General features: G+C 37.7%; 1 protein-coding gene across 3 annotated transcripts in view; it reads left to right on the top strand.

The window, feature by feature from the left end:
* The window catches only part of phka1a (phosphorylase kinase, alpha 1a (muscle)), a 158345-nt gene extending 133317 nt beyond the window's left edge, over positions 1–25028 (top strand). The window contains exons 26-32 of one of the 3 annotated variants that reach the window (XM_063060651.1): positions 2778–2884; positions 6016–6057; positions 9076–9120; positions 12441–12587; positions 12685–12738; positions 21106–21306; positions 22038–25028. In XM_063060651.1, the coding sequence (XP_062916721.1) occupies positions 2778–2884; positions 6016–6057; positions 9076–9120; positions 12441–12587; positions 12685–12738; positions 21106–21306; positions 22038–22211 (770 nt within the window). In that variant the 3' untranslated portion in view covers positions 22212–25028. The remainder of the gene's footprint in view (positions 1–2777; positions 2885–6015; positions 6058–9075; positions 9121–12440; positions 12588–12684; positions 12739–21105; positions 21307–22037) is intronic. The other 2 variants (XM_063060649.1, XM_063060650.1) reach the window with 2 other exon arrangements.

Raw genomic sequence — 25028 nt, 5'->3', positions numbered from 1 at the left:
TCTAGCCCTCCTAATTTCTTTAAGTGTTGGAATAATGAGCTGCCAGTCCTGCCCCTCCTGCAACTAAGTCTCACTAATAGCTACCATATCATAATTCTAGGTGTTGATCCATGCCCTGAATTCTTCTGCCTTTCCCATGATTCTCCTTGCATTGAAACATACGCAGCTCAGGACATTCATCGCACCAATCTTTTGGTTCCTGACTTTGCCAGAGGTCTTAACATCTGTCTCCACAACCTCTCTACTAACTGTTCTGTCACTCTGGTTCCCATCCCCTGCAACTCTTGTTTAAACCCCACTGTGCAGCACTTGAACTCACTTTGCCGAACCTTGACACTCCTCTTACCTATGTCATTGGTATGTCATGGACCACGACCTCTGGCTGCTCACCCTCGCAATTAAGAATGCTGAGAACTCAATTAGAGATGTCCCAGACCCTGGCACCTGGGAGGCAACATAACATCTGAGAATCTTGTTGTCATCCACAGAACCTCCCTCCTGTTCCCCCAACTAAGAAGTTCCCTATCACCACAGCTCACCTCTTCTCCCCGCTTACCTTCTTAGTCACAGAGTCAGACTCAGTACTGGAGACCTGACAGCTGTGTCTTTCCTCTGATAGGTCATCTTCCCCCGCACCCCCCCCCCAGACAGTATCCAAAGTGGTATATCTGTTGGTGAGGGGGATAGCCACAGGGGTATTCTGCACTAGCCATTTAATCCCTTTCCCCTTCCTGACTGTCACCCAGTTTCCTGTGTCCTGCACCTTGGCTGTAACTACCTCTCTATATGTTCTATCTATCACTCCCTTGGCCTCCCGAATGATCTGGAGTTCATCCAGTTCCAGCTCCAAGTCCTTAATGAGGAGCGTTAGAAGCTTAAGCTGGATATACTTCTCGCAGGTGTAGTCATCAGGGACACTGGAGGTCTCCCTGCCTTCCCATAACCTGCAAGAAGAGCATTCAACTATCCTGCCTGGCATCTCTACTGTTCTAACTGAGCAAATATAAAGAAGGAAGAACAATAAACTGTGGGGTGGAGGGGTGTTGGGGAGCTGTACCAGCACCTTATCACTTCCTCTGAATCAACCTCTCCTCGCTGAAGCCTCGAAGAGCTAAAGCCGCAAAGTCCCCACACTAATTCTGTCTACTCCAATGATGGCCTCTCTGATAATGGCTGCTCCGCTTGTCCCTGCCTTCTTATTTGCCAATCAATCCTGAACGTGGACTGGCTGCTGCTCAAAGCTCCAAACTGCTGCGAGTTGCTTCCTTTTCTACTCATTTGGTGAACCTGAGTGAACTATGTCTTCTTCGGCTTCCAATCTCTCCAACTGGGTGCTACTCAAAGAGAAGGATGTTGGAGGTTAATCAGCTCAGCCACAAATCATTATTGTAGGTGTTCTTAAGAGCAGTAACCTAGGCCCAACCATTTTCAGCTGATTCATCAATTATCATACTTCCATCAGAAAGTCAGAAGTGGGTATGTTTGCACAATGTTCAATTCTATTTTCATTCCTTTGAAATGAAGCACCAAATGCCTGCATGCAACAAGGTCCAGGCAGCACTCAGATCTTACTGCACACAGGCTCAGAGTGGTGAGTGGCAAGTAACATGAATACCACAAGAATGCCAAGCAATAACCATCTCTAACAAGATAGAATCTAACCTCTTGCCTTGACATTCAAATCCAATACCATTATTGAGTCTATCCTTCAACATCTTAGGAGGTCACTAATGTTTGTAAACTCAGCTGGATTAGCCACATTAAAGATTATGACTACAAGAACAGGTCAGAGACTAGTGATCTTATGATTTGACTCGCCTTTTACCACCCAAATTCTTGCTGACCTAAGAGAGGAATTTGTTCTGTTGTCCCGGGAGCAAGAGACTCACCTTCCGCCAATGTCCATGATAAGAAGAACCCACTGCTCCAGAATAATCATTCTGCTATTCTAGTCTCCCCATCCTCTTTCCCTAGGACTGAAGCCTGTCTTGCTTTAGTTGATGGCTGTGTGTTGAGCTGTAGAATCAGGGAAGAGGAGAATGGGAACAAGTGTTATATGAGCTGTCTGTGAGTGAACATGGTGGAGAGAAGAGTAAAGAGGTGAATGTCATGGTCTGGCTGTCACTGAGTGATGGAGAGGAAGTGAATTGCAGGTACAACTATGTTTAAGAGATATTTAGGCAGAAACATGAAAAGGAAAGCTTAACCTAAGCAAATAGGACAAACTCAAAGAGATGATTTGATTGGTCTAGATTAGTTGGGTTGAAGGGGCTGTTTCATGCTGTAAGACTCCAAGACTGAATATCATTTTGTGGGTATATACACTGCAGGAGTTCAATTTTCAGTGAAAGAACTCTGCATGGTGCATTTACAACTTCTTTTTTTGGAAAATTAGTGAATCATTTAAGGTAGAACCATTATGATGGCAGATTGTCTAAAGAAATTTTAGACACCCTTTAACCCTTTCTAGACATCTTTAACCCTTCTAGGTGTTTGTCCCCCATTTTATTTCAAATAGCTATTTTTGTTGAGCTATATTATTGCATGTATTATTTAAATTGGAAATATCTCATAAATGAAATGAAGTCATTTGACAATCTATTTATTTTCTATATTTCACAATAAATATTCCTTTCAAACTCTCGCAAACCTTTTAGTAATCCCTATCCTCAATTTCTGTCATTCTTTTGAAACTGTCATAACTTATTTTCTGACAAAATAATGATCCAATTAATGCCACATATTGGAGCTGCAACCTTCCTGATGTCTTTCCACAGTTGATCTTTTTACAAGGAAATATATTTCTATCCATGATGTGGATCACACTGGAGCAACAAAAAGCGAGCGAGCTGGAATTAGTAAACTGAAACTTGAGATGATGCAGGTGAGCAGTCCATTTAACTGAAATGTGACCAGTGTATTTGTAAATATGCATTTATAATAGCCGTCATAGAATGATTCATTATCCAGTGTAGTCAGGGTGCACTGTACCTTTTAGTAGCACCCTGAAACTGAGTTGAACTAACATTCAGCTCATTTAGCAGGTATACTTCTTGTCCAGTAGCTTCAACTACAGAATGCATGTGTCCGTACTTATGAACAGAATCAAACTGACTGCCACAAGTTACTCAAAGGCAGCTGTATCAAGATTCAGACAGCATCAGTGGAATGATTTTCAGCATGAATTGATGCTGCAAATTTTACAGTTAGGATACCACGCTTCATTGTCATGGAGTAGACTGGAAAGTAAAGAATTGGATCTTAACACAAGCAGTTAAAGAAAGAAAATGGGAAATCTCCTGATGTCCTGATACAAGGTTTCAACCTAAAATGTTGACAGTGCCTTCCCCCTACAGATGCTCAACCTGCTGAATTCCTCAGGCAGATTGTTTATTGCTCTGCGTCTTAGCATCTGTTTATTTTGTGTCTTGAAGTCAGGAAATTGCCATATGAATTGTTGTGATCTCCTTCAAGATCTTCAGCACTGGTGCCTTACTGAGAGATTCAAGATTAAAGTATATAGTAATTTACTACGTATTTGTGAATTTAGTATACATTTCTGCCAGTTACCCCCTAAACAAACAAAAATAATATTTGATCTGGACTATTCAAGTTTAAATGAATTTATACTGACAAGCAAACAATCTGGCACTGAAATTTTACTTTTAAAGGTTTAGAATCTCATTCCTTTAGTTTGTAATTATTCCTGTAGATTTTAACCAAAATTTAAATCGTTTTAACTTTTTCTTTAGTCTCTCTTTCTTTTCATCTCATTTTTCTTTATCTTCCCTTCTGTGTTTCATATTACAGTGAATTTTCTGTCTTGGATTCTACAAAATGGAGTTAACCCTGAATATGGCCATGGAGATTGTGTGCAATTGACCTGCACCAATTAAGTGGAATTAAAATGACAGAATTACTTTATACTCTGTGTACATATTAATTATTTTTCTGTCTTTTTTAATGTAGCCTCATGTGAGGCAAAACCAGTATTTCCCGTCTAATCGTGCTAACCCTTGAAATGGTGGTCATTGAACCTCCACTGTCTTTTTAGTAAAGGTGCTACCACGCAGTTAATGAAAGAAGAGTTCAATGACTTAGATTAAGTTTTGACAGGGGAATTAGATTTGCTAAGTCAAGATAGTGTGTGACCTGGAGAGGACCTTGCATTTAGTTTATTCCTTTGATTTATTAGAACTTACTAAAGCTTGCTGAAGTTTACCTGGACTACCTAAAAAGCAAGGTTGCACCTCTTAAAAATGCATTGCAAGTTGGCCAGGATTTGGAAGATGTACTAGAAGTGCAACTGACTGGGAAGCAGTGAAGGATAGCACAAGGTTTTCAAACACAGCACCAGTTAATGCAATTTAAAGGCTGTGGGAAATGATAGCCCAGAAGGCCAGAACCATGATCTAAGCACAGGGGTTTGATGAGATTCCATAAATTAGATAGTCTGTGCATCATTAAAAGGCATAATGTACCATTTGCAAGACTAGCATCAAATACTGTTCAATAATTCACATCCCAGAATCTTGTTTATAAGCAAACACTTTCAGATGGAACTCTTTCCTAAAATTTAGGCACAGCACCTCACCAGCATATAGTTAACATATCTACCTACATTGCATCTGTATTGAGGTAGATCTGCTGCTAGCCACTTAATTCTAAAACCACATAGACTAGGGTACATATTGATACTCTTCTGTCAGGTGAAGGTGCTGCATAATTGGAGCAGCCAGAAACAAAACCCCAAGAGCTCAGGCATACCTCCATACCTTTATGGAAGAGGCATTGCAGCCCATGACTGGGACAGAGTCATACCCAACTGTCCTCATTTCACCCCCCCCCTTCCCCGCCTTCCCCAACTACACTCTCTTCTAACAGAAAATCTTCAGGTAGAATAAGCATCCACTCTCACCACATCACAGCACTCTCCGTATTTTATAATTTTTTCATGTTTTTCTCATTTATGGCAAATTTTTCTCATTTATGATATCATTGCAAGTCCAACATTGCTGTCATTACCAAATTGTACTTGAGAAGATACAGGTTGGCAGCTACTTTGAACAGCTACAATTCTTCTGACAAAGATATTGCCAAAAAGCTGTTTGGTAGTGATGTTACAAGATTTAGATACTGTAAATCACAATACCTGTAGGGGATCTTGGATGGTCCAATACTTCTGCTGTCATTGTCCTCCTGAATGTAGTGTTGTAGACGTGGGAAATTTTGTTTGATGGTCTTGGTGGTTCTGCCTGCACTGTATTTTGTAGAAGACTACTGATACTACGTCCACTCAGACCTAGAATAGACACACTGCAATAACCCCATCCTGATGCCAAGGTGGTGATTTGATGACTGAAAGAAGTCCATAGAGGAATAGTTGAGTGAAATTCTGCAACTCATGTTTCCAGCATTTGCTTTTCTTTATTTGTTGTCTTTGATATTTAAGATTTGTACAGCTTATTGTTTAGCATATAGCCCTTGTGCAATATTCCACATTGTTTAGTCGACACCGGTGTTGTAACTGGACTGGCATCAGAAGTGGCTAGTTCTGGAATGCATGTCCGTTAATTAAAGCCAGGATTTTGTTTGGTCTCAGAACTGAACAAGTGGTGCTTTTATAATTCCATAGCATGGAGGCTGTTATTGAACAGAAATAGTACGATTTCATAATATTAAATGAATCCAGGGATTTTGGACCAGGCAGGAAAATAGCATTTGAGTTAGAAAAGCAACCAAGGTCTCCGATTTCTTGCATTCCTAGTGCTGTCTTTACTTAATTAGGGGAGGAGAAAGTAAAATTATTATAATGTGTTGGGGAGAAGAAGAAAACATAAAATACATATCAAGGGAACACTGTAGTCGATGGATGTTTTGGCAATTTGCTACCAGTGGAATTGTGCTATCAATGACTGTGTTATTTGCTAATTGTAGCCTTTGAAGTGGTTAATTCAGAAATTGTTTATAGTCTATGACACTAATTTATCTGATTTTCTTCTCCCATGTTTTTAGATGGATAAGCGTAGATTTTCTGCTGCTGTAACCAATATTGAGGTGACATATAACTCCAACTACAAATAAATCTTCACAATTTTTCCATCCTTTTACTTTACTGACATACCTAATTATTTCTTTACAGAACATTAAATCCTGTACATTGTTTTGAGGTCACAGCTTAACCATCAGTTTAATGTTTTCATTTAAAATAACCAATATATGTATAACGATATTCCTTTGGAGTCTTCTAATTGTTACTGTGGTGCTTTGATTAATCACCATTTTATTTGGATTATTGCATGTACCCCAGAATAACGGATTTAACCTTAATCCTTTGTTTTAAAATTTCAAAGTTTGCCTCTAAATATTTTTTCCTAAACCGGTACTGTTTTCTGACAAAATCAAATAATGTACTTCCATATCCTCCACAAACTTCTCTCCCTATCTTAAACTAGGGACAAAGTTAGTACTTGTTCAGCATTTCTTCACAACATCGTGGTTTCAAATCTGGGCTTAATCGATTTTAGGAGTTGAACATGTGCTTCATGACTTTCTTAAGCTATCTAAGTTGATTATCGTGCTTCAGGGAGTCAAAAATATTAATCCAACTGTACTTGAGTCAATGACAGAGAGAATTGTAATTTATTAATTCTTTTTATCAATTTTACTTCAATGGTGATATGGTTTTGACTGAAATAGTGTAGATCCAGCTTTATCCCAGAAAGGGAGTGTATAATGTAGACTGACACAGTGTAAGATTGAGCAAGATATTATTGCTCTATTTCAGTATGTCTTTCTTCTTCATTGTACCATGGAGACTATGGTACCACGTCCTGGCCAAGATTTACTCCAGAAACATCACGTTGAAATATTTTGTCTGATCACATCTCATTGGACTTTATGGAAAACTCCTTTTGTGGAAATTGTTATGTTTCCTACTTTAATAGCAGTCCAGTGTTTGTGACTCAAACACGTTGCCTTTGGAACATTCCAAAGATGAAAAGGGTGCTACCGTGTTGATTCATTTCTTTTATTTTTGTAATCTCATTAAATCATTCCATGAAAATCTTCTTTCAGAACTTGATTCTAAGTAAATATTGGAAATAACCCACTGTTCAGAGAAACTTCTCAGGTATAAGCTATTGAAAAGGCAAATTAATTTGCATTCTGATAACACATTTCCATCATTGGGATGTTTCAAAAAATTCACATCCAGTGAAATGGCATTTCAGCCTGCAGGATTAACCGTTTTCCCCTTTCCATGGAAGTACTGATCATTTGCAGCATTCTCTATTTTCATTTGAGATTTTCAGGATAAGCAATATTTTGCTTTAGTAATAAAGGCTGGAAACGTGAAATAAAATGCATGAGAAATCAGAATAATGTTTATTATCACTGAGAAATGACATGAAATTTGTTGTTTTACAGCAACAGAACAGTGCAAAGACATAAAAATCTAAATTACAAAAATAAGTAGTGCGAATAAAAGAATGATGAGATGATAATGTTCATGGATCATTCACAATTCTGATGACAAAGTGGAGGAAGCTGGATCTGAATCGTTAAGTCAGGGTCTTCAGGCTCCTGTACCTTCTCCTGGCTGGTGGCAATGGGATGAAGCCATGTCCCAGACAGTGAGGGTCCTTAATAATTGATGCCACCTTATTGAAGCACGGCCTCTTGAAGATGTCTTCAGTGGGGAGGGTTGTGATGGAGCTGGCAGAGTCGATAACCCTCTGCAACTTCTTGTGATTCTTAATACTGCAGGTTCCATCACAGACTGTGATGCAACTAGACAGATTGTTCACCACTACCTACCTATAGAAATTTCCTGATCTTCAGTGACATACCGCCTCTCTTCAAACTCCTAACAAAATAGGGCCACTGGCATGCATTCTTCATGACTGCATCAACATTTTGGGTCCAGGATATTTCCTCTGAGATGTTGATGCTCAGGAGGTTCAAGCTCCTCGGCTTTTTTACTGCTGACCCCTCAGTGAAGACTGGTGACTTTAGACTTCCCCTTCCTGAAGTCCACGATCAGTTTTGTATTCTTCCTGACACTGGTTGTGAGGTTATTGTTGCAACATCATTCAACCAGCTGATTTATCTCACTCCTGTACACAAACTCATTGCCATCTGAGATTCTATCAATCACAGTAGTGTTATCAGTGAATTTATAGATGTTGATTAAACTGTGCTGAGCCCCACGGTCACAAGTGTATAGAGTAGAGCCATGGGCTAAGCATGCATCCTTGAGGTGCACCTCTGTTGATTAAAGGTGAGGAGATGTTATTAGTGATCTGCCCTAACTGTTGTCTCCCAAGAAGGAAGTCAAAGATCCAGATGCAGAGGGTGGTATAGAGACCCAAGTTTTGAAGTTTGGTTAGTAGCACTGAGAGAGTGATGGTACTGAACACCGAACTGCAATCAATTAAACAGTGTTTGTCTTGTGGTTATCTAAATGCCCAAAGCAGAGATGTAAGCTAATGAGATTGAGTCTACTCTAGACCTGTTATGGTGATAGTGAATTGCAGCAGGTCCAGGCCCTCGCTTAGGCAGGAGTTCATTCTAGCCAGAACCAACCTTTCAAAGACCTTCATTAAGGTAGATGTGAGTGTTACTGGTTGATAGTCATTGAAGCAGCTCACCCTGCTCTTTTTGGGCATGGGAAGCAGGTTGAAACCTCAGACTGCAGCAATGAGAGATTGTAAATGTCCTTGAACACTCCAGCCAGTTGATCAGCAAAGGTTTTCAGTACCCAAGCAGGTACTCTATTGGAGTATGTATGTTCAAACATTTTTTTAAAAGTTGAAATGTTTTAACTGGAGCTTTACTCCACTGGAATGCTACTCAGTTGCAAATTATGATTTCTCTTCCTGTAACATTTTAATCATGGATATTAATACTGCATGATGTTCTTTAAAAAAGAAATAATTTTTGTTATGTAAGTTTAACCTCAGTATTTGAGATCACTAACTTCCGACTTGCTTTGATAGGCCAGAAATCCATAAAATTGTATTGTTTACATGGTATGTTCATTAATCAAAATGTTGTTATTTCTTGCTATTATAGAGTGGAACTTTGAAGCCAACTGGCAAATCTGATGAACTACAAGAGGTGATGATTTTTGTTACTAATGTTGCAAATTTTATCAATTGATTTACCAGAATTATGTCCTCAGAATTTTTGACAAATACCATGGAACAATAACTGCTTGAGCTATCTTGACCTCTGTCAGATTTTTCCATGACCTTAAGGAAAGGCTAAGTGAAAATGCACTCAAAATTTTAAACACCAGTTTTCTGTTTGTGTGCTCCTGCAAGAGTTACTTTGTAAAATGAGATATGTAATGGATCTTATTTCAATGTGATTAGCTTAATTTAATGATTTAGACTTTGTTCTTTTAAGATAAAGGTGTTGAATCTGGCATCTAGTCTTCAATCAAGCTTTTTGTTTACAATGAACATGAAAATTTCTGTGACTCATTGGAGATTGAGAATACTTTGAACTTCATGAGTACATAATTTTCAATGAGTCATTTTGATGCTCTATTCTGTCTTCATTATACAAGAAATACACAATGAGATATCTTGGGTGTGCTTTTTTAAGTCAGATGCAATAATCTAGTCTCTGGTCATAATGACCTCTTTCTGCAGCAGCAACTCTGATAATCTGGATGTTAGCCATTTTCCTAGGACTCAAATTTCAAGTGTTAATCATTCCAAAATATAAAGCAGAACTGTAGTAAGAACTTTCCTGGAATTTGCATTGCCCCATTTCTATTTTATAAAAGTTTGACCTGGAGGTATAATGCTCTGCAGTGTGGAACAGATCAATATAACTTTGATGCATCAACTTCATTCTCTCTGAAGATAAAGTGAAAAAACATTGAGTGAAAGTACAGAAACATATTTTCATTATACTGTATTGTAATACACAGAGAAATGCATTGTTTTCAGTATTAGTTAATTCAGTCTGTGGTTAGACTTCACATAAGTAAAAATTAGCATGTTGCTCGTTCCAACATCTTGGATTAATCTGAATTACTATTCTTTTCTATAAGCCAAAGCAAAACCCTTTTCCTTGCAATCTCTTTAAGCAGATTGCCTACTTGCTATTTTGGATTCTTACTTTTAGAATGTAACCAATCGATCAGGCATCATCCATAAATTTGTTATATTGCTGCTTTTAATACTGGTTTTATGGCTGTCATGCATCTGAGTTGTGCTTTTGTACTACTGGACATTGCTTGTACTGGCTATTGCTTGTACTGGCTGGTTACCTGATTTTATTTATTTATTTATTTATTTTATTTGTTGTTTTATAGCATTGAGTACAAGAGTTGCAAACTCATTTTTGCTGTATTGGTGCATGACAAATTGTACTATACAATGACAATAAAGATATTTCATTTCATTTCATTTCATTTCACTACACACATCAAAAAAAAGTTCCTTCTCAAATTCCATAATCACAGACCAACAGATCAAAGGGCTTTGTTTCTCCAAACCCAGTTCACAAACCATTTGCTCATTCTTTAGCCTTTAGAAGAAGCAACTTCTAACATTCAACATTTGTAACATGTTTTGATGTTACTTTCCTTAAACTGCCAATTAAGCAGATTGATTTCAGGTTCCTATTTTTACAAATTTCATTTCTCTAAATACTTTCTGCTGAAATATTAGCCTTTTAACTCCAGAAATGTGGTTAAAGCTTATTCCTCTTGGCCTGCATAACTTGAGCTGCCTTCAGGTTAAGGTACTATTAAGAATTTTGTTAGGAATCATGTGGATTATCACTTAAACAGTTGTGGACAACAATTGTATTAAATTTCACCTGTTTTACAAATATATTTTTACAGTACAGCTAAGAATTTTGTCCTACTTATTTGACAACTGTTTAATAAAATTTGATAGTGAAGGAGAGATACATAAATGAAAAAAGTGGAAAGATGTAACCTATCAGTTTTTCTCAATTCACTAAAAATCTTGGTACTTTTTGATGACTGCTAAATTTGTCCACCACTTGTTATATTCTCTTCCTGGTGTTCTTCAACTTTATCTTTGGTATACCCCACTTTTTCCCAAATATTCATCACACTCTTTAGGAGTCAGAATGGATCAAAGTTTGAAGAAAATTATTTCATAGCACCTCTTGTTGGTTTGTACTGAATATTTGGGCTAAGGGTCAATTTACATAGAGGGCAAAAGAAGTCACGAGATAGGTTCTGTAGAATCAAGCCATCATAATGGAGAATTACTTGGAATCTGGAACCATTATCGTAGCAAGCCTTTATTCGTTTGATCTCAGTGCAGGGAAGACTAGGTGGAAGAATCTCCCTAGTTTCATATTTCTGATACAATTATGTAACATGGCAGATCATTGTCAAGCCCATCAGATGTGCCCTTGACAACTTTTGGTTGGACTAAGTAGATATAGATGACTATCTGGAACCTTCTGTTGTCCTTTGCCTAAGTTTGAGCCGCAGAGCTCTTCTTAGTATTTGTACTTCATAGCTTTCAAGTATATGAATTCAAAATTATATGTTGACCCTAATATTTGACCTATTCAGATCTTTACTGTTTCTTAAGGATGGCCGATTTCAGATGTTTCATAGCTATTCACAGTCCATTCATTTACTGTTTCTATTATCCTGATCACATCAGGGTCATGGCATGGAATTTCAATTTGTCTGTCAAGGGATTAATTGGTGCCCAATCAACAGTCCTTTGTCTACTCAGTCTTAACAAGGCCTATTATGTTTCCTGCACATTTGACCAACCATGTAAGAATGCCTCATGTTGATGTTACATTTGTTTTTGTCCCAACCTGTACATGTATCTGTATGTTGAGGAACCAATTATTTTCATGTGAATACCATGGTTAGTTCACAGCCACATGACAGGTGTTCTGTCAGAAAGCAAGCTTTGTATCTGTACAGCTGTCTCTTGTGATTTCAAGGTTGATAAATGCCCTGTAGACATTCAATGGAGGAGATTTGAAGAACGGTTCTTGCTTATGTCAAATGATTAATATATCTTCCATTCAACATGCTCTCTGTCAGAGCCACTAGTTTTAGCAAGCGTCCATGCTAAGATGTTTAACTAACAGATTGACATGTAGTTGGACAGCAGAATTTAGACAATTTTATATTTAAAATACATAAATGTTTATGTGACATTGGTAGGTTAAAAGTCACTGAACTTACTCTTGTTTACTTCTTGCAGTGTTTGATTGAAATCCTGCTATTGTCACAGATGAGCAAGTTTTTCAGCTGGTTACTTACATCACAATTTCATTGGCTATTGCTGCTTGAGATATCCAGTGTATGTGTGATTTGGACATGGATAACTTGAGCAGACTGATATTGTTTTCTCCTTCCTTAAAATACAGTGGAAGATGCATTAATAGTGAATTAAATTATTCGTATATTGCAGCAAGCACTTAAGATGCCTGATCCATGGCAAGATAGTGATTTTATAGACACACGTCAGGGACAGTGGTTGCGGCGAAGGCGAATCGATGGTGCACTGAACAGAGTTCCTGTTGGTTTTTATCAACGAGTATGGAAAATTTTACAAAAGGTCAGTGTAGCCTGTGAATGTTACTTGTATTCTCATACAGTAAATGTGTCCTTTATGAAGCAAAATTCTATTATATAATTTTATCTCTAATTTGCAGTGTCAAGGGTTGGCAATTGAAAATTATGTTCTCTGGTCATCTACAACTGAAGAGGTAAACCACTATTATCTTTAATTTATCTAAGATCACAGTAAAATATCAAACTTAAAGTAGTTCTTTGGTATTCTGCAACTGTAATATTGTATCAACCCCAGTGACTAATTTAATGCAATCATTTCAAATAAAAGCAATATTCTACTGGCCAGGAAACATCTTTGGAGAGGAAAACGTATTTAACAAGACCTGACATTAGGGGGGAAAAAAAAGAATAAAAAGAAATGCTTGGCAATAGGTTGGGAGAGAGCAAATGAAAAATAGATATTGGTGCAAGAAATGTTATAAAACACAATGAATAGATCAAATGGAGCTGTAAATAAGAATATCAGAGTCACTTCTAGTAGTTGCTGTCTGAAAAACTGGGAGTGTTCCCCATAATCTGAAAAGGTTGAACCTGTATTAGTATTAAATTCCAAAAGGAAATATCTGGTTTCATTTATGAGATTTGGAGGACTTTTGTCACAACTTCAAAACAATTTGTGAAGACTATGAGGAATCTTGTGCTCCAAATTTTGGGACTGATCAATCTGATATTCTGTGACAAGATACGGATCAGTGTATCTTGTGAATACTTCAGCTGCTGAAATGTCATCTGATATACACATGCAAGTCTCACATGGGCAAGCACCAGTTTTGAGTAATTTGGGGCACACACAACTAATAACTGATGAGGAGATACAGAGGTAGCAAACCATATTATTGGTATGGACATTTTGAAGCTCAGAATTCTAGTTAACATGGTTCAACATTCTTGGCTGAATGCACTTTCAGCTGTGTGAAGGATAACCTCACCACAAGCAAACATTATTTAAAGGGATCATCATCTCTTTTCAGATGAGATCCCAATTGATTTCTAATATCTCTTACTATGTATTGTACACATGTTTGATGCGTTTTAAAGTATTTAAAGGCTACAGACCTTGGTATAGAACTTGCTAAAGAACTTGACTTCTACAGTTCTCAAACATGAATGCACCAGTTGGCAATTCCATTGGAACATGATGTTACTGGGAAAATTAAAATAGCCATAGGGTTTAACAAGCAGGTAATAGAGGAAAGAAGAGGAGGAAGTGCTTTTTACTTGGACAATTCATCAGGATGTTCAGGAAACTTTTCTTCCGCCTGAATCTCAGTAAGGAACTGTTTGTGACATGCCGACACCTCAGTAGACACATTCCTGCTGAAATTTGCCACCTGCTGCAGAATGCATTTCCCCTTTGTGATGCAGACTGATTTTTTAATAGCACAATATGGTTTTAATGTGTGCTAGACACTTGAATATAAGTTACATTATGCGGCATGTTGCCATGCAGCAGTGCAGACTGTATGTTGTAAATGTGTTAATTAACAGACAGAATAAATTTGGTGTACTACTTGAATTGGAAGCAATGGGCTTGCATCATGATTTCTGTACCTGTTTTCATGGGATATGAAAGTCTGGTCCAGTCATTTTTCTCAAACAGTTTGAAATTAATAGGTTATGGCCTAGAGAAATGTATACCTGGAGAAATATATAAAATTAATAATGCATAGCTATCCAATAAATATTATTTTTGTGCTCCTGAATCTGTTATATTAATAATTCAGAAGTCAGTACAGAGTATATAAATGAAAACAGATTGGCTATGGGCCAGGACATCAATCTGAGGTTGGCACAGGTGGATTTCTGAGTTCACAATCTAGCTGGTGGGGTAGTGAGGACAGAGATTGCAATCAAGTTGCATGGAAAGTTCGGGTAAGGCTTTGCCAAGGGTATATATTTGACTTGAAGGACTTATTTTTTGATTCACGTTCATCTTGTAATGACTAGATGCTTCCTGCAGTAGGTTTGAGGCTTAGTACCTGGAATGCAGATACTGAGCCCTCAGTTATTTTTTCCCTCCAATAAGTCTAGAAGGGCAGTAAGAATGAAATCAGATCAGAGCACGGTAACCTCATGGCAGTATTCTCTTCATTCAGTGCACACATGCACATTCAGATCTTGTCTCTGGAAAAGAGAGTAATCAGGAATTAATTTTTATCTCATCCAGAACACTAAATCCTTTTATATTTCAAAATTACACTAGCTGATAACACCACAAGGTAACACCTTATAATTTTCTATGTCTCATTAACAAATTTCACTTACCAATTCAGCTCTCAGTAATAGAAACGTTAAATGGTGTACGACAAAAGTGACATTATTCAGACAAAAACATAGGTTACAATTTGCTGCATCAAATTCTTTCTCTGCTCATGACTAGAAATTCAGAGGTACATGAGAGCAGTCTGCATTACTAGCTCTTCTTTACATTGAAGAAACAAGTGTCTCTGCCAATTTGAACATAGTACTCAAATGCTCTTAATTTTTTTTTTAGAAGTTGCACAAGCCCATGGATATTAGTTTCCTTCCACTATCCTCCTAATCATTCGCCCAGTTTCTCTACTTCCAGTTCATAGCTTTGCATTCAGGCACTTTGGAATTAAGTTTTGATATAACCTCCATAAACCTCTCCACTTATCTTCTCTCCTACTTTTAAAGCTGCCTTGAAACCAATCCCTTAATTAGAGCCTTCAATACTTAATAGCTGCTACTATAGTTACTAATGTTTTCCTGATTATGATCTGTGTTCTATTTTGAAATATTACCAACAAAGGGAATTATCAGTCACCATTATCAGTTTGGATGTTTTGACTGCCCCAGAGGTTCTCAGTTTTGTTTTGACAGCAATGTTAAAATAATAAAATGATCAGACAATCCAGCAATGGCCTAGATGTTGAATTTGGACTCAGCAAAGTTGTTCCAGCCCAGTCTAAGCTTCAAAAACCCTAACCATTATTATCGGTAGACTGAACGCTACATTAGGAGAACTGGCTAAAAGAACAATCAAATAACTGACTGATATATTCGTACTTCAGCTTCATATTTTACAGGCGATCTGTCATCTGAACCCCTGAATACATCCTGTCCTGTGGTCCTGGGAATTAATATTGACTCTGAAACCCAAAGAAGTTGTGTTGTATCAAGTCAAACAAGCACAAAAAAACCTCTTCCTGATCACCTCTAACCATCCTGCCTCAGTCTTTGAATCAGTTAAACAATACTTACAAGTAACAAAGTGCACCCACCCATATACATACACAGTGCTCCAACCACAAGACAGGCCACCTTCGGCCTTCTGCAGACTCATGGATTTGCAAGCATTAGGCTTCACAGGAACATCACAGGGCAGGCTCTTTGACATACATTTTCTGTGCCTGTCATGATGCCAATTTAAATTGCGTGCCTGCCTGTACATGAGCTATATCCCTCTCGACCCTATCTGTTCATGTGTCTGTCTAAATGCACCTTAAATATTGCTATTATATCAACTTCCCCCACTTCCTCTGACAGCACATTCCAGACACCTACCATACTCTGTGTAAAATGTATAATAAACTTGTAAACCTATCCCGTCACCTTTAGATGATGGAATAGATGACTTTGTTGCCAAGTTTGCAGATGATACAAAGATTGCTGGAGGGGCAGGTAGTGTTGAGGAAACAGGTAGGCTGCAGAAGGACTTAAACAGAGTAGGAGAATGGGCAAAAGAGTGGCAAATGAAATGCAACGTTGGAAAATGCATGGTCATGCACTTCGGTAGAAGAAATAAATTTGCAGACTATTTTCTAAATGGGGAGAAAATCCAAAAATCTGCGATGCAAAGAGACTTGGGTGTCCTTGTGCAGAACACCCTAAAGGTTAACTTGCAGGTAGAGTTGGTGGTGAGGAAAGCATTCATTTATAGAATACAAGAGCAGGGATGCGATTCTGAGTCTTTATAAGGCACTGGTGCGGCCTCAGCTTGAGTATTGTGAACAGGTCTGGGCTCTTCATCTCAGAAAAGTTGTGCTGGCATTGGAGAGGTTCAGAGGAGGTTCACAAGGATGATTCCGGGAATGAAGGGTTTATCATACGATGAATGTTTGATGGCTGTGGGTCTGTACTCGCTGGAATTTAGAAGGATGAGGGGGGATCTCATTGAAACCTTTCAAATGTTGAAAGGCCTAGACAGAGTAGATGTGGAAAGGATATTTGTCATGGTGGGAGAGTCTAGGACAAAGGGGCACAGCCTCAGGATAGAGGGGCGTCCAGTTAAAATAGAGATACAGAGAAATTTCTTTAGCTAGAGGGTGCTGAATTTGTGGAATTTGTTACTACAGGCAGCTGTGGAGGCCAGGTCACTGGGTGTATTTAAGACGGAGCTTTATAGGTTCTTGATTTGACATAACATCAAAGGTTAAGGGGAAAAAGGATCAGCCATGATGAATGGCAGAGTAGATTTGATGGGCCAAATGGCCTAATTCTTCTCCCAAGTCTTACGGTCTTGTGGTTTTCCCCTTCAGTGTTTAACAAAGGGACAGAGGCTCTGACCATCTACCCTGTCTATGACTCTTGTAATTTTTATATATTTCTATCAAATCACCCCTAAGCCTCTGTGATACAGGAAAAAACAAACAAGTTTGTCCAACTTCTCCATATCGTATATAACTCTCTAATACAGGCAACCTCTTTCGCACCCCTCTAAAACCTCCTTATCCATCCTGTAATATGGTGATCAGAACTGCACACTGTATTTCAAATATGGCTAACCAAAGTTTTGTGCAGTTGCACCATGACTTCCTGACTTTTATACTCAACAGCTTGATTGATGAAGACAAGTATGGTACACCCATCCTTTATCACCTGACTTGTTTTTATTGCTAATTCCAGTGAACTAAAGACATGCATCACAAGATCCCTCTGTATATCAGTGTTCCTAGAGTTCCTGCCACTTACTATATACTTTCCTCTTATATTCAATGTATCTTACACTGGTTTGGATTAAACTCCATCTGCCATTTCTCTGCCCATATTTCCAAATGACCAGAAAAACAGAGAAATAGTGAATCATTTAACAGCTTTCCTCACTATCCGTAACTCTGGTAAGTTTTTAAGTGAAATAAAAGTTGGCAATCAGCACACCTACATGTTTGTCCAAATCATTTATACGTACATCAGTAACACCAGAAGATACAGCATTGATCCTTGAGGAATAACACTGGAAACAGAACTCCAGTCAGAAAAATTCCTCTACATCATTATCCTCTTGTGGCAAAGACAATTTTGAATCCAATCTATCAAGTCTCCATAGATCCCATGTGCCTTAATTTTCTGAATCTATTTATCATGAGCATTTTAGTAAGGGTTTTGATGAGGGGTTCATCAAGTAGATTAAGGTGCACGGGATCTATGATGACTTGGCTGTTTGGATTCAAAATTGGCTAGCTGTAAAAGACAGGAACGGTCTACAGTCTCATTCTTTCTGGAGGTCTGTGATTAGTGGTGTTCTGCAGGGATCTGCACTGGGAGCTCTACTGGTTATGATATATATAAATGATCTGGATGAAAACGTAGATGGGTGAGGTTGTAAGTTTGAAGAGGATATGTAGATTGGTGGTGTTGGATATAGTATAAAAGACTGGCAAAGGATACAACATGATTTAGATCCGTTGCAGATATGAATGGAAAAATGGCAAATGGAATTCAACCTAACCAAATGTGAAGTGTTGTACTTTGGAAGGTCAAATATAGAGAGGCAGTACACTCTTAATGGCAAGACTCTTAATGATATTGGTGTGTAGGGATCATGAGGTTCATGTTGATAAGCATCCTGAAATGGCTATACAGGTTGATAGGGTGGTAAAGAAGGCATATGCATGCTTGCCTTTTATTAGTTGAGGAATTGAATTCCAGGGTTGGGAAATTACGTTTCAGTGTTTTAATACTCTAGTTAGGCTGCCTCTGGTTTATTGCATTCTATAGTGGGGGTCACCGTATTATAAGAAGGATATTGAGGCTTTAAAAAAGGTGCAGGAGAGGTTTACCAGGATGCTGCTTGGATTCAAGGGAGAGGTTGGAAAAACATGAGTTGTTTTCTCTGAGGGGAGATCTGATAGAGGTGTACAAGATAATGACAGGCATAGATAGAGTAGACAGCCATTATCTTTTTCCCAGGGTTGAAATGTCTAATAGCAGAGGGCCTGCATTTGAGGTAAGAGGGGATATATTTAAAGGAGGTATGTGAGTCGTTTTTTTTTATACAGAGCTGTGGATGCCTTGGTTGGTGATGCAGACAAATGCAATAGTGTTGTTCAAGAAGCTCTTAGGCATGTGAATGTACAAGAAATGGAAGGATATGGAAATATGGTACGTTGAAGAGATTAGTTTAGTCGGCATTTGATTACTAATTTAGGTTGACACATTGTGATTTGAAGGACCTGTTTCTGCACTATACTTTCTACATTCTTTGAGGGATTTTATTGAAAGCTTTGAACTTTGAACTTCAAACTCTTATGTATACAGCATTAATCTTCAACTATTACCAGTTTATAATTTCCTGGGGCTTTTTATGTATCTCTTGATCTTCTTTAACAGAGGAACAACATAGGCTATTCTTCAGTCCTCTGGGACCTCATGTCTGGCTATACAAGATGCAAAGATCCTTGTCAAGGCCTAAAGCACAATTGGTCCACCAACATAAATATTCTGGCTACCAGAGTAATTCAAAGATTAGATATCATGTCCATTTTTGAGCTTAACATCAGCTCCAACAACATTGCCAAAACTTGACTTTATCCAAGAAGAAGCAGTCCTCTCAATTGGTACCTCTTAATGACCTACACATTTGTTTCTTCCTGCACCATTGCTGTGGTGTGTACCACCTTCAAAATTTATAGCAGTTACTTGCCTCAGCTATTCCCAATACCATTTCCCAAGCTTACAACCTCCACCAACAAAGAGGACCAGGGCCACAGGGACTTGGGGACAGTACCACCTGCAGACTCCCTCATGTTGCATGTCACTTGATTTGGAAACATAATGCAGTTCCTTTACTGTCAGTATCTATACAGGAAGAGTTCTAGCAGTTTGAAAAGCGACTCGTCACTAAAATTCTCAAGGGGACATGGATTGGCTATGCTGCCCCTGTCAGAGGCAACTATGGCCCCAAAATTAATAAATCAATCAAAGTAAATATTATTTTCTAATAAAAATTGTATGGAAAGATTATAGTAATCTTTCTGAAGCATGTGGCCCAGGAATATGTATATACAGTATTCCAGCTGAGGTTTAAGTAGTGATTTGTAAAAGTTTATCATGATTTCCTTGTTTTTTTTTTGTTTCCTGTATTTAAAAAAAAGATATCTCATGAACTTTTAACCATTGTAACAACTCCTCTTGCATTCAAATCTGGTCACCTCAGACCCTACGGAGGCCATAGACAAAATTTACTAAAATGATTCCAGGAATGAGGGATTCAATTTGCATGGTTGAGTGGAGAAGCTGAGGTTGATGAATGGGTCAGCACTGTTGTGAGGTGGACACTTTTTAATGATAACTGATGAACAGGATTTCACTAATAATACGAACTTTAGAGACAGATCTAACTTGTGTCTTCAAGGGGCAGGCAAATAAAACTACAGATGCTAGAAAGAGCAGAAGTGAGAGTGATCCTTTAAAATACACCACTTTATCACTTTATACAGCTGGTAAAACAGCTGTTCCCAACTCCTGTCTTCATCTGTGCCTCAGCAAGTATTCTCTCCATTGGGATAGTTCATCTTTAATCCTGTGGGCAGCATCTTTACTAATGGATTTATCACACAATACATTATGAAATTAATTTTTAAAATCTGTGTACATCAATCGCACTACTCTCATTAGTCCTCCATTACTTCAGAGAGCTCATTTAATGTTGTCAACTGTCATCTCTAACAATCTGTCAGAGTTTCAATTTATTAACCCATTTTTTAAGATGTGATTTATTTTTGTTCAGATGTTTACTGAGCAGCATGGTTAAGACAACCCAGCCTGTAATAGTTGGAGGGGTGAACTTACAATCCTCCATTTTCTGTATCACTCCTAAAACTCAGACTATTGGAAGCTTATAATCAAATCCTCAGACATCAGCTACCTAAGCTGCATCCCACCCAAACACAACAAATCCTAACAATGTTAATCTGTTTTATCCCATTGAAATTCTCTGTTGCCTCCTCCTCAACTGTTTAGAGAATTAGAGGTGATCTATCCATTTGGGCCTCAGTCCACCCAATGATTTTTTTTTGTTTTGTTTTTGCTCCAATTTGTCCTGCCTTCAATTCACCAACCCTTTCTTATTGATATGTTCATAAAAGACATTTTACGTTTCCTGTGGTGCATTCTCGTACATTCTTTTTGCCTTGTTTTTCAATTCTTAGAACTTAAAGCATTTGGTTTGGTTCTGTATTGTACAATAAATGTAACATTATGAACACAGATGCGAGGTGTACATTTTTACTTACTTAATCATTTCTTTTTCTGAACAGATGACTCCTGGTGAGATTAAGTTTGCTGTTCAGGTGGAGACTTTCCTAAACTGTGTGCCGCAGCCAGAATATCGGCAGCTTCTTGTGGAGACGATCCTTGTGCTGACCACGCTGGTGGATGTAGACATAGCGAACATTGGTAGAACAATTCATATTGAGGACATTGCACGCATGGCAAATAAGTTATTCATTGAGGAGCAGGTAAAATTGATTTCTTCATTCATAAAAAGGAATTTTTTTTTCCTTTCTAATACCAATCCTTTTTCTGACCAAAAGTTTGGACGGGGAGAGGGTAATCCACAAAATCCAGACTGTGTCCAGTTTTGCAATCACTTCAGGCACTAATTCTCTTTTCATTTTCTCCATCAATGTTATAAATGTTCTGGATACGTTTTCTGTGAATAATACATGAGTGGGAGCCCAAATCCATAATGATAAAGTTACTAGACTGATGTTCAGATACTTAGTCTCACCAGAGAATCTCAGAATCATTTAAGTTCAAGTAATTTAATAAATTTTGAATAAAAAGCTTGACTAATAGTGATCATGAAATTACTGGATTGTTGTAAAAATATGTTTGGTTCACAAGTGGCCTTCAGAAAAGCAGGAAAGGAAATATGCTGACATTACATGGCCTGTGGACTCAGAGCAGTATTCTCTGAAATGCCTGGACTATCAGGATGCAGCAAAGTCCTGTAATTGAGAAACGTCAATAAATCCTGTTATTGTGACATCTTCACATTTCAAGAACAAATAAAATAAACTACATTATTCCTCTAGATCAGGGGTTGCTAACCTGGGGTCCACGGACCCCTCGGTTAACGATAGGGGTCCGTGGCTTAAAGAAAGCTGTGAAACCCCCGCTCTAAGTCTGAATGATTTGGTTTTTAACAGAGCTATGGCACTAACTGGATTCTCACTTCTCTTATTAGACAGCCTTGGGAGCCAATGATGAAATGCTAGAGAAGGATAAAACCACCGGGATTTGTAAATTGATATATGACAGTGCTCCAAGTGGTCGTTTTGGCACCATGACTTATATTTTGAAGGCTGCAGCTGTATACATGGAAGATTTCTTACCAGCTGATGGGTGCCAAGTGCAATAAGATGGTTTATGAACTCAAATTAGATTGTGAGACTGAACAAAGAAGCACAATGAAAATCCAGAAACTTTATCAATGTTAAGTTACTCACAGTTGCAAAGAAGAAATGACTGTGAATTAAATACTTATCAATTAAATGTTCCAAGGAAGCATGACCTAGTATATTTTTGAACCCCTTCTGTTTAGTAGAGACTGAGAAAGCTATTAGGCCAGAAGTTCAATAATTTCTGCCAGTGGATGGGTTTTTCAGTCCTGTATAAACTCATTACAGGAAATTAAAACAATGTATTTTTGCTGTAAACTGGTATATAAACGGTAAAATTACCTCAGCATCACCTCCTATCATAATGTTTTCATTGTTGCATTACATACTGAATTTGCATTGAGAATACAAAGTTCTCATAAAACCTCAGGAACAAATAAGCAAAATAATGAAAACATGTTTTTCCCTTGCACTGACAAGAACTGTCGATTTTGGTCCTGTAGTTTGTATTTCCTTTTTATTTATAATTTTTTAAATAGGTTTGCACTTTGATAGTAATGATCATTATAATAGATCTGCCTTATCTTAATCTGTAAGAAACGATTTTAGAAGTTAAGTTAATTTTAAAAATAATTTAAACCAGAATCTTTTGTCTATTTTGGCAATATGTTTGTTATCTTTGCTACTTAACAATTTGCATGTGGTTGAGCTATTTAACATGTTCCTTTATTATTTACAAACAAGGATAATCAAGCCTGTTGAACTTTAGAATGATATGCAACTGCATTCACAAGGGAACTTGATTACTTGGAATGTCTGATGTGTAAAAAAAACTTGTGTATGAACATTGCAGCAAAAGGTGAGAAGTGCCTTGGAAGCTCAGAGTGTGGGGTGAGCTGCTTTGGATAGTATTTATGAAGATGGTATATTCAGATCTTTACAGTGGCCTAGAAAATGGCATCATATTCTAATAACAATTATACTTCACTTATTTTGACCCACTTCAATGCTTTTATCTATCTCAGGAAAATCTAAGTCAGTCAATAAAATATTTATTAAAACAACAAATTCATTTTTTTTTTGGTTGTACAAATAATTTTAACTGATACTTTTTAACCTGAACTAGTATTCACGCATGTATTGTTGTCTTCCTGAATTTTTGTGTTACGTCCCAAATCTGTGCATTATTGCATGTCTGAACAGCATGAAAAGGGCACCAATCAAAGTCTTTCTCTATTACTGTGATGCATAATCCATTTTTGGCCTAGCTGTAGCTTACGATGTGAATTAACAAATATATTCTCCTCTACAACTCTTACCTGTAACCAGTAGGATGAGGTAGCCTTTGATTTTACCTAATGTTATGCCTTGAAAATAATTTATCAGTGCATTTTCCAATCCTGCAATGTTACTTCATGAAATCTTTGTGGATTACAGTAAACATTCTCCACACTCAGTTCTCTCCTGATAGACTTCAAAGATATAAAATCCAGTTTCACTTTATGGTCGTCACATCTTTATGGTCATTGCACTTGCTGAAGAAAGGTACAAAACTAGAAAGATATGGAAGTTAAATTATTATGGTCAGCTACAGAGACTAGGCCTGTGCTCACTTGAGATAATAAAATTAACAGGAAATATAATTGCCTTTTGTGCTAATTAAACAAGCTGATTTTTGATTTTGTGGCAGCTTTACATTTTGGCACGTCAGAGCAGGCATGAGAGATTCGGTCATTTAAGCTTATATTCTCTGGATTATATTAGAATGAGAGGGAGTTTTCATAGAAACCTATACAGTTATAACAAGTTTAGAGAGACTAGATATAAGGAGGTTGTTCCCAACTACTAAGGAACCCAGTACCAAAGGCCACTGTGTCAGGATAATGGAAAAAGCCAATTAGGATTGAATTCAAGAGAATTTTTTTTTTCACCCAGACAGAGGAGAACTTATGAAATTTTCTAGCTTTGTTGGCAGTGGATACAGAATCATTAAGCAGATTTAAGAAGGAGGTAAATTATACTTCTTAATGTCAAAGGGATATTTTTTCATACAAAAAAAAATCATTTCTCTGAAACTCTTCCAAGACCTCTGTTAAGGGTGGTATAGTGCATTTAGTCCTAACCTTTGTGTGTTCTCCTGTGACCACAAGGGTTTCCTCCAAGTGCTCTGGTTTTTTCCCACATCCCAAAAATGTGTAGATTGGCTACTTTTAAATATTAACGTGTAAGTGGTTGGTAGAATCTGGGATTATGAAGAGAGGAATGGGGCTATGGAGAGAGAGATTAGTCTCAATGGGTGTTTGATGGTTCAAGCAGTGTCAGTAAGCCAAAGGGTCTGTTTCTGGACTGTATGCTGTCCCATGAACACAATATGGTAACAGATTAGTACTCCTTTATTTAATACAATACCCTCAAATTCATCAATGGATTTACTGTATTGAACATGAACTTTTGGTGATCACAATAAAATCTCCCTCCATCTCCTTAAGAGCATGTGGTTCTTCTGATGTGACTTATCTGGGTTAAAAAACAGTTCCCTTTGGTCTGTTCTGATGGTGCATTCAAATCTGCATTACTTTTAATTATCTTTGGAATGTGGACATCACTGGCAGTTTCAACAAATAATGATGTCCTTAATTGTTTAATGCCTTAACCTATTCACATATCTTTGTATTTTTAAAAAGTACTGACCATAGTGCCATCACCACAATCTAGGTTATAAACAAAACTGGACAGTAGGCTGAGGACTGATCTGTGGAGAACATCATTGCCAATGTGCCTCCAGGCTAATGAACAGCCTCTAGTTACATTTTTTAGCTGCAAGATTAGAGTCAATG

Source organism: Mobula hypostoma, chromosome 10, assembly GCF_963921235.1.
Source record: "Mobula hypostoma chromosome 10, sMobHyp1.1, whole genome shotgun sequence".
Lineage (NCBI taxonomy): Eukaryota > Metazoa > Chordata > Chondrichthyes > Myliobatiformes > Myliobatidae > Mobula > Mobula hypostoma.
This window is presented reverse-complemented; position numbering and strand designations above follow the sequence as displayed.